Source organism: Dunckerocampus dactyliophorus, chromosome 1, assembly GCF_027744805.1.
Source record: "Dunckerocampus dactyliophorus isolate RoL2022-P2 chromosome 1, RoL_Ddac_1.1, whole genome shotgun sequence".
Classification (NCBI taxonomy): Eukaryota; Metazoa; Chordata; class Actinopteri; order Syngnathiformes; family Syngnathidae; genus Dunckerocampus; species Dunckerocampus dactyliophorus.
The window spans coordinates 18,815,836-18,824,540 of NC_072819.1; the positions used below are offsets into that span (position 1 = coordinate 18,815,836).

Sequence of the window (8,705 nt, forward strand, 5' to 3'; positions counted from 1 at the left end):
CATGTCTTATTTACATATATATTATTATCGTTCTGTAAACACTATGCCACCATATCAACAAGCATTCACAGCATTATACAGGTTATAAAACTTACTTCCACAGCGATATGTTGACGGTGGGGGCGGGGCGCCGCTGAATGAACCAAATAAAAAAGGCTCCAAAGAGCCCTCTACTTTAATTAAGAAGCCGATTTTAAACAATAATTGAAGGATAAGCAACTCCAAGGTAATTTACACTTACCGTTTCGTGTTAGAAGCCGACCAGTCTCAAGTTCTCAACGCCCCGTTCTGACGAGCTCCGACCAAAATGGAGGTTTGGGACATACAACAATTTTATTTTAACTAATTTAATGTTCGCTTACAAAAAAACAAGCAATGTTACATAATAATAATAATAATAATTACAAACAATATAAATAGATATAATATACAACAGATACAATATAGTGGCCCTCTAAACTGCCATTAACCTAAAACCTTACAGGCAACATTTTAAGATTCCTAACTCCTAATGTCACATAAGTGTAAAAAGAGAGGTTAAGCATTGTACAATAAAACTAAAGTAAAATAAAACTACTCACCATTTTAAAGTAATGGAGAGGAAAAAAGAAGATGTTTCCCCTTTGGTGTTTTATAAATATTGCTGGAATTAATAAGAATGCATCTTAGGCTTGGTGGTTGTTTTGTTGGTATGTACGATTTACTTATTATTTATTTACTATTTACTTCTTTAATTATGTGTAGTAATTGCTACCCCAAAATTTTTTTATTTTTGACACACGGTTGCGCCAGACTTTTTCCAGACTCGGTAACTAGATGTGTCTGCAAAAATGTCACTTAATCACAAAATAAAACAACCAAGGCAAGACATGAGCGAAAATAAGAATATAGAAGAATATAGAATATAGAATATAGAAATAGAATAACAATAAATAAATCAATAAATAGGGAACAGATCACGTCAAATGTGCAGTGCAATAATACATTATAAATAAAATAATAATACATAATAATATAATAAATCCAGTCCTGTGCAGTCCAGTCTTTCCACGACAGGAGATATGTGATGTTACACATATCGGTATTGGTTGATATCGGAATCAGAAATTGAGAGTTCAGTTATCAGTTATCGCCAAAAAAGCCAATATCATACATCCCTAACATTATTTTTTAACAATATCATCTGGCCCTCACGGTGTCTGCCGAGAAAAATTCAGGCCCTTGTACCAATGTAATTGAGGTCCCCTGGTCTAGGGCCTGACTGATTGCATCAGATTAACTGACAAAAAAAATAATCCTTAGTTGCAGCCTTAGTATCATGTAAATAAATTATGGAATTAATCGTTTGTCTTCATTATCCAGAATATGTCCAGTGTGCCATTATGCTGCCGCTTAATTTTGTAGGAGATTATTGCTCAGTAATGTAGCTCATACAAAGGGTCGTAAGAGGATAAGAGCAGAGGGCTGGCCATTCAACTTGTCAATCTTCCCATATGTTTTGCGGAATATGTCGCCCACTATGTGCTCTCACACTAACATCTGAGCGGACCTTGCAAACACCTTTGAAAAACAGATCGCTCCATTTGTTGTTGTGATTTTTTTTTGTTACTTTTTTTCCATACTTTTCCAGACCTGGAAATTTATAAAATCAAATTCCATACTTTTTCATAATCTCCATACTTGCATAGGAGCCCGGCAGGTTTTTATATATTATTAGGGTATATATGACTTAGGGTGAATGAGATGTGTTTTCTGCAGATAATTTTTTTTTTTTTTTACCAAAAATCTGCAAATTGAACTTGAACTTACGTGTAACGTGTAAGGAGGCAATGGTGCATGTCCATGTCATGTAGACAATAGTTGGTGCAATGACTTCCTGCGCTAGCCTTCGAGTGGTGGTATTTGATCTTCAGAGGTACAGGCAACCTGTCATTGAAAATGTCCTTTAAGTTGACAAGCTGTCATTTATAATAAATGGGAGCCGGCCATGTGGTGGCAATCGTCCCTCAGCTCTGAGCGCAGCGCTCCGTCGTGTACACTGGGGGGGAAAGATAAAACACAGGCAAAAAACACAGAAAACACTATTGTAATTAACATCCCCAGTGACCCGAAAATAAACATTTATTTTCCCATTTTGTGCACACGCCGAAAGGATATCTGACGCTGTCCTTTGATAGGCAGATTTCCATTTTCATCTGGATTCCCCTTCGCCATCATGCCTCAACTGTAATTTATGCATCAAATTCATGCATAATTAATTTTGAATTTGCCACTGTATAAGTATTGAGACACCCAAACAAATTCTCTGATAATGGAGGTGGTTGAGGTCTCTGCCGTTTTAAAATTAATAACTTCCACTTTCCCCTATCCTCCTTCTTTCATAGACTACAGAAGAAAGCAAAAACAATCATCTCAGGGCATTCATCCGTCCATCCATTTTCTATACTGTTTGTCCTCATTAGGGTCCCCGGTGATCGGCAGCCTATCCCAGCTCAGGTGAGAGGTGGGATACACCCTAGACTGGTCGCCAGCCAATCACAGGGCACATATGTGTCCAATTAACCTAACATGCCTGTTTCTGGACTGTTGGAGGAAGCCAGAGTACCCGGAGAGAACCCACCCAAGAACATGCAAACTGCACACAGAGATGCCCAATTGGAGATCCGAACACTCTATCTCCTGACTGTTAGGCCAACATGCTAACCACTTGGCACATGTAGAGCGCGATTTGTTTTTTTTAAATACAGTTTTCGTTCTGATTTTGAAAGGAAAAAAGCCTTTTCAGAAAAAGATGACATAAAATATGCCAGCTAAAAAAAATCTCAAATGATAGTGTACATACTATATACCGTGAATACAACAAGAGGAACAGACATTAATCGAAAGCAAGCGATAGTTGGGGATTTTGTAATTGTGATGTCATGTTTATACTTTATGTGCTTTGGGTGCAGGATGAGAGGAAAGACACTTGCACTGAAAGCAAAAGTAAGGCAGGTAATGAAACATGAAACCACCCCCATTTTGGTGGAAAAAATCTCATCAATTAAAGCATGGGCAGCCATTTGTTTGCAGACGGAGATGGGGAAAGGTAAGCAAAAACTGCCATCAATTGGCCACTGATGCGAAGACGCACATCCTGGCTTGACTTTTCATTTCACCTTTCACTTTTCACGTTATACTCTAGTCAGCATTCTTAAGATGGACAAAAACATGAAAAAAAAACATTATTTTTTGTGTTCATAGTTAACAAATTTTCACTGCCTAAGGCCTCACAGGGCTTTGTAGGTAAATAATTATTGTATAACTATTTGACTATACTGTATAGGTAAACACAAAAGTATGTAAAAACAGCAGGCTAATTAAAAACGTTGTAAGTTAGTGGAAAAAAAATCCGTCAATTTCTGTCGCTTTGACAAACAAAAACGATGAAGCTACTGATGTAAGAGGATAATAATAGTATGCTCCTGAAATTGCTGACAGGAGGGAGTCTGTAGTAAGAAAGATCAGGACTTTTTTCACCGACCTTTACCATTGTAGTGAGGCGGAATGGACAATATAGGGAAAGTGTGGTTGTGTGCATGTAAGCGGCAGGGTTGGTAAGAAAAGAGTCACGAGCATGAGTTGGGGGGGCCTATTCAGCACCTTCCCCATTAATTTTTCATCACCGGCAAAAGGAAAGGCTCTTTATTTACCTTTCAAATGATGCCATGCATGTTGGCCACACAGTCAGTGGTTTCAAATCTCTGGATGGGCATTTCTGTGTGGAGTTTGCATGTTCTCCCCGTGCATGCATGTTTTTTTTTCCGGGTACTCCGGTTTCCTCCCACATTCCAAAAACATGCATGTTAGGTTAATTGCGACTCTAAATTGTCCATATGTATGAATGTGAGTGTGAATGGTTGTTTGTCTATATGTGCCCTGCGAAACAATGCTGGGAGAATGCTGAATGAGAATGCAATGCTGCCAAACAGCTTATTCCGCTGTTGCTTTGGTATCTGGGCTTCTGTTATCATCAACACCTGCACTGGAAGCTGAGGAACACTGTGTTCATCCATGAGACAAGATTCAGTTGGATTGAGGGGGTCAAATTGTGAGGAACATGGAGAGAACGTTATGCTGATTGCTGCAATCCCAGTGCAGATAGAAATGATATTCGGCTACCAGCAGCACTCCCATATCACTACAGTGTGGGACCAAACTCCATGCTCCAAGATGACAATGTTGCACCCCTACAGTTTGGTGTTTTCAAAGACTACATCCAGATTTTGGAAGTAGAAAGGATGGCGTGATCTAACGACATTTCTGAACTTCCCAACTTAACACTTGCAGGATCATCTTACGCTGATGCCATTCCACAACAGTGTGTGACCAGGATGTTGTGTAAGGTTCTTCCACAAACATTACTATGGTTTTTGATGGTTTGTTAAAGAATACACTGTAAAATTGCCAATATATATTGTATCTTACCTGCTCCTAATAAGATTTGAGTCAACCACTCCACAAAAGAAGACAAACAGGAGCCAATAGCAACAGCAGAATAGGCTGTTCCACGACACATTGCATCAAATCATCATCATTATCATCATCATCTTCTTTTGGTGAGATTACATGGTGTAAAATCGTGTTTAAACTTTTGTGGTGGGTTGGGTGGGTAATATGTGGAAAGTAAAGGGGAAGAATAATGCCACACAAAAAGTACGACACCCCAAAAGAGATTAAGGTTATGTCATTTTCCCAAAAATGTCTTCATCCTAACACAAAAGAGGAACATAATAAATGAAAAACAAGCTCATTTTCCACATGACAAAGCTCTTCTGAATGAGCTTTGGAAGAGTTCTGGAGGGAAAGAGACTTAAAAAAAAAAAGCTTAGAGACTGATCATAATTAGCGGGAAAAAAAGCTTCAAATGTCGGTTCCACTAGCTTAGACTTGCAGCACATCATGCAATCTGCCTTTTGTAATTCCCCAAAGCCCTCCAGGCCAATTTTCTGCTTTGCTCGCACTATCCTTCTGAAGAATTGCTTATGTTAATGCATGGTTGGAAGCAATTAAACAATTAATGTGTCAGACATTTACTGTTGTTGTTTACCACCCTTAAATATTTACATTTTCATGCCTCCTCAAGCATATCAGTGATTAAATAAACTATTAAAAACCTATTATTTTTCTGAGAATCACATTCAAAAACACTGTACTGTATTCGGATTTCACCATAGTTACTTGGTTTGCTGTCCACAATATGAAATGCATGCAACGAATTGCACTAAAACTATTGTCCCTGCTACTTGTCATTGCAAGAGGGGTTTTATTCTCTTTAAAAAGTTGCCTGTACCTTTTCATATCAACGATTAAAAGTGTCAGATGTGATTAGACCCAAATGCAAATGATTCTGATCACAGTATGATGATTGGCATCACACTGTGTTCATCTTATTTTGTAAATGTGCCCAAATTCTTCACCTGTGGAGGTGCATTAAGTAAGCATGAATATGTTCTTGTGTGTGTTGCAAAGTTAGTTTAAAGCCGCTGATGTTCATGTTAAACATCATGTGACACAAATCCCATTTTTGTGGGGCCTGGCCCAGTTGAGAAATATGGATGTCCTCAAATCTGAATCAGGTTTCATTTATAGCTGAATAAAAATCGCTGCCGATGTGCAGTGGAATTGGACAGAATAGACACAGCTAGTCATTGAAAAGCTTACTGAATGCCGTATCGGCTTCTGGGGACCACACAAAAGGTACTATGGTCGATGTAAGCCTCGTCAGACGTTCAGCCTTGTTCCTGAAGTTGTGAATAAACCTTCTATGGAAGTTCGCAAACCCAAATAACCTCTGCAAATGCTTCCTGGATGTGGGAGGCCATTCGACCACCTCCTGAATCTTGGCGGGATAAGCTCTGAGTTTGCCCTTCTCCGCAAAGTACCCCAGAAACAAGACAGACGTTGAATGAAACTCGCATTTTTCCGCTTTAACAAAGAGACGATGTTCCTGTAATGAATTTAAAAATTGTGTATATCGTTCAAATATACAAAACAGAATTGTTTGAGCATGTCTCTAACGATGTCGTTGATCAGGTTTTGGAATACTGCGGGAGTGTTGGTGAGGCCAAACGGTATAACTAAATATTCAGAGTATTGAATGCAGTCTTCCATTAGTCTCCATCCCCAATACGCACTAAATGGTAAGCATTGCATAAGTCCAATTTTGTGAATATTTTTGGCTGAGTGAAGAGAAGAAAAAGCTGAGTCCATGAGTGGCAACGAGTAACTATTCCTTACCGTGATCTCATTAAGCCCACGGTAATCTATCTATATCTATCTCTTTTCGACAAAAAAAAGAATCCTGCTCCCAAGGGGGATGACGAAGGACGAATAAGTCCTGCGGCAAGTGAAGAGGAGGTATAGTCTCTTAAAGCTTGTTGCTCAGGTCCCAACAAGTTGTAAAGTCTGGCACTCGGTAGTGGAGCATCCGGCAGACTGAAACTGCTCCAACTCCGCAGAATCCATTGTGGCAACATTGTTCTGTCACGATTTGGCCAAGGCCAAATAACTGGCAAGGGAGTCATACCACAGCGACCACAAGAGAACCGGACCGCACATAGAGCGGAGCACGGCCACACCCACAAAGCACACAAGCCAGAAGCGGCAAGGAGGGACAGAGAAGCAAGCACCACACGACAGGACCCATGAGAGGAGCGACCCCCCGCCGGGCGCCGAAGCACACGTCCCCGCCCGCCCCCCGCCATGCCGCACACCAGCCATCACCCCACCCCCTGCCCATCCACCAACAAGCCAAGGGAGACACCCAGGATGCAGGCAGACAACCGCCAGCCAGGAAACAGAGACTAGCCAGACACCAGCAAGTAGTGGGGACCGCCTGCCAGACCCCCACCAGAACCACCCCCAACCCCCCCACCAAAGCCACCCCCGATCACCCCACCCCAGAGTAAGCATCCCCTCGCCGATCCCGGCCAGCGCCACACAGAGGAACACCCCGCCCCCAGCCCGCACGGGCACCCACACACCCATCCGCCCGCGGCCCCCACCGCCCCCCCATCCACCAAACCACAGCGACCCCGTCCCGGAAGGGAGAAAGGAAGAGATCGCCCCACCCCAGCACCACGCATCCCTCCATTCCAAGCCCAAACTGCACATCCAAGACCCCTACTTCCGCCCACCTCGGGCATCCCAGCATGCAGGCCACAAAGAAAGCAGGGCCCTCCAGGCCGGCACGGCCTCCAGAGCAATCGGCGACGCCCAAAAGCTCCCAGTCACTGGGGGGAAAGCCACAAGAGCTGGAGGGTAGCAAGCAGTCCCCACATGTCACACATACAATACACAAATAAATCGATAAAATACAATAAAATAAGTAATAAATTAATAAACAAAAAAATAATAATAATACGAATAAAATAAAATTATCAAAAAAATTAAAACTTGCTCTCCCTCAACCCACCCTCCCACCCAGGGAAGATGGCTGAGGCAGCTGGGCTCAAGCACCCGTGCCCCCACCGAGGGGAGAGGCCGCCCCCCACACCCCACACCGGACGACCCCACGCATCAGCCTAGCAGGAGGGCCCAGGGCAGATCCCGCCCCACCCCTAGAGGCAAAGGAAGCCGAGGGAGAGCCAGCACCACCAGACGCACACGGGGTCCCCCAGCAGCAATAGGCGCCCGGCACCCGCGGCACCCCCTCTCCCATATATAACCCTCAGACACTCCCCTATTAAACCTGGTAGATCTGCTGACCACGCTGTGATCGTTGTAGTGCCACAGTCTCCCATAACCACCCAAACCACTTTGAAATTGTCACTCTTCAACGTCAGATCACTCTCCAACATAGCCACGTTACTTTCTGAATACATAACTGATTGCAACCTCAGTATTGTATCCTTAACAGAAAATCAATGCCTTTCGCAAGGATTTGGTTTATAATGCTAAACCACGCACCTTCGGGAAAGGTGGTGGTCTCGCCCTATTTTATCGCAAGAGTTTGAAGATCCTCCCTGTTCAAGTAAATGAAACCTCCTCATTTGAAGCCCTTGCCGTCCAGTTAAAAGGGGCACACACCAACTATTATTGCAACTGTTTATCGTCCTCCTAAAGAACCTTCCACTTTCATAGCCGAACGTTCATCGCTTTTTAACAGATTTGTGTGCCATTACTCCAAATATTATTTTAATTGGAGATTTTAACGTTCATGTGGACAATGACACCCTATCCAAGGATTTTAATTCCACTTTAGACAGCTTTGATTCTACCCAATTTAGTAATTTCCCCACACACAAAGGTCATATTTTGGATTTGGTCTGCTGCTCAGGTATTCCTTTTTCTGATTATATATATATTTTTTTTTGCCATCTCACTCCTGTGAGCGTACAATATCCTTCCACAACATTAAGAACATCAGTACCACCGAATTTAACTGTCTTATTTCCACATCATTAACCAACTGTTATACTCTGTAAATGACCTTTACAATTCCACTCTCCATTCGGCATTTGACTCCCTGGCTCTGCTAAAAACTCACACAGTCTCCTTCCTCAGATCTGCACCTTGGTTTAATCCTGAACTCTGCCAACTCAAACCTGTAGGCCACCGCCTGGAACACCTTTACAAGAAGACAGGTCTCCCTGTACATCTCCAAATGTATTTTGAACACACTATAATCTACAAATCTGCTCTTAATGCTGCCAAATCCGTCT

The 8,705-nt window shown here is 42.2% G+C and overlaps 1 protein-coding gene across 1 annotated transcript; it reads left to right on the forward strand.

Moving 5' to 3' along the window:
- The first annotated feature begins 3,078 nt into the window (after positions 1-3,078).
- On the forward strand, positions 3,079-7,306 carry LOC129183858 (uncharacterized). Its single transcript, XM_054780581.1, has 2 exons — positions 3,079-3,088; positions 6,603-7,306. The coding sequence occupies exons 1-2, from the start codon at positions 3,079-3,081 to the stop codon at positions 7,304-7,306; spliced, it is 714 nt and encodes a 237-aa protein (XP_054636556.1).
- The last annotated feature ends 1,399 nt before the right edge of the window (positions 7,307-8,705 follow it).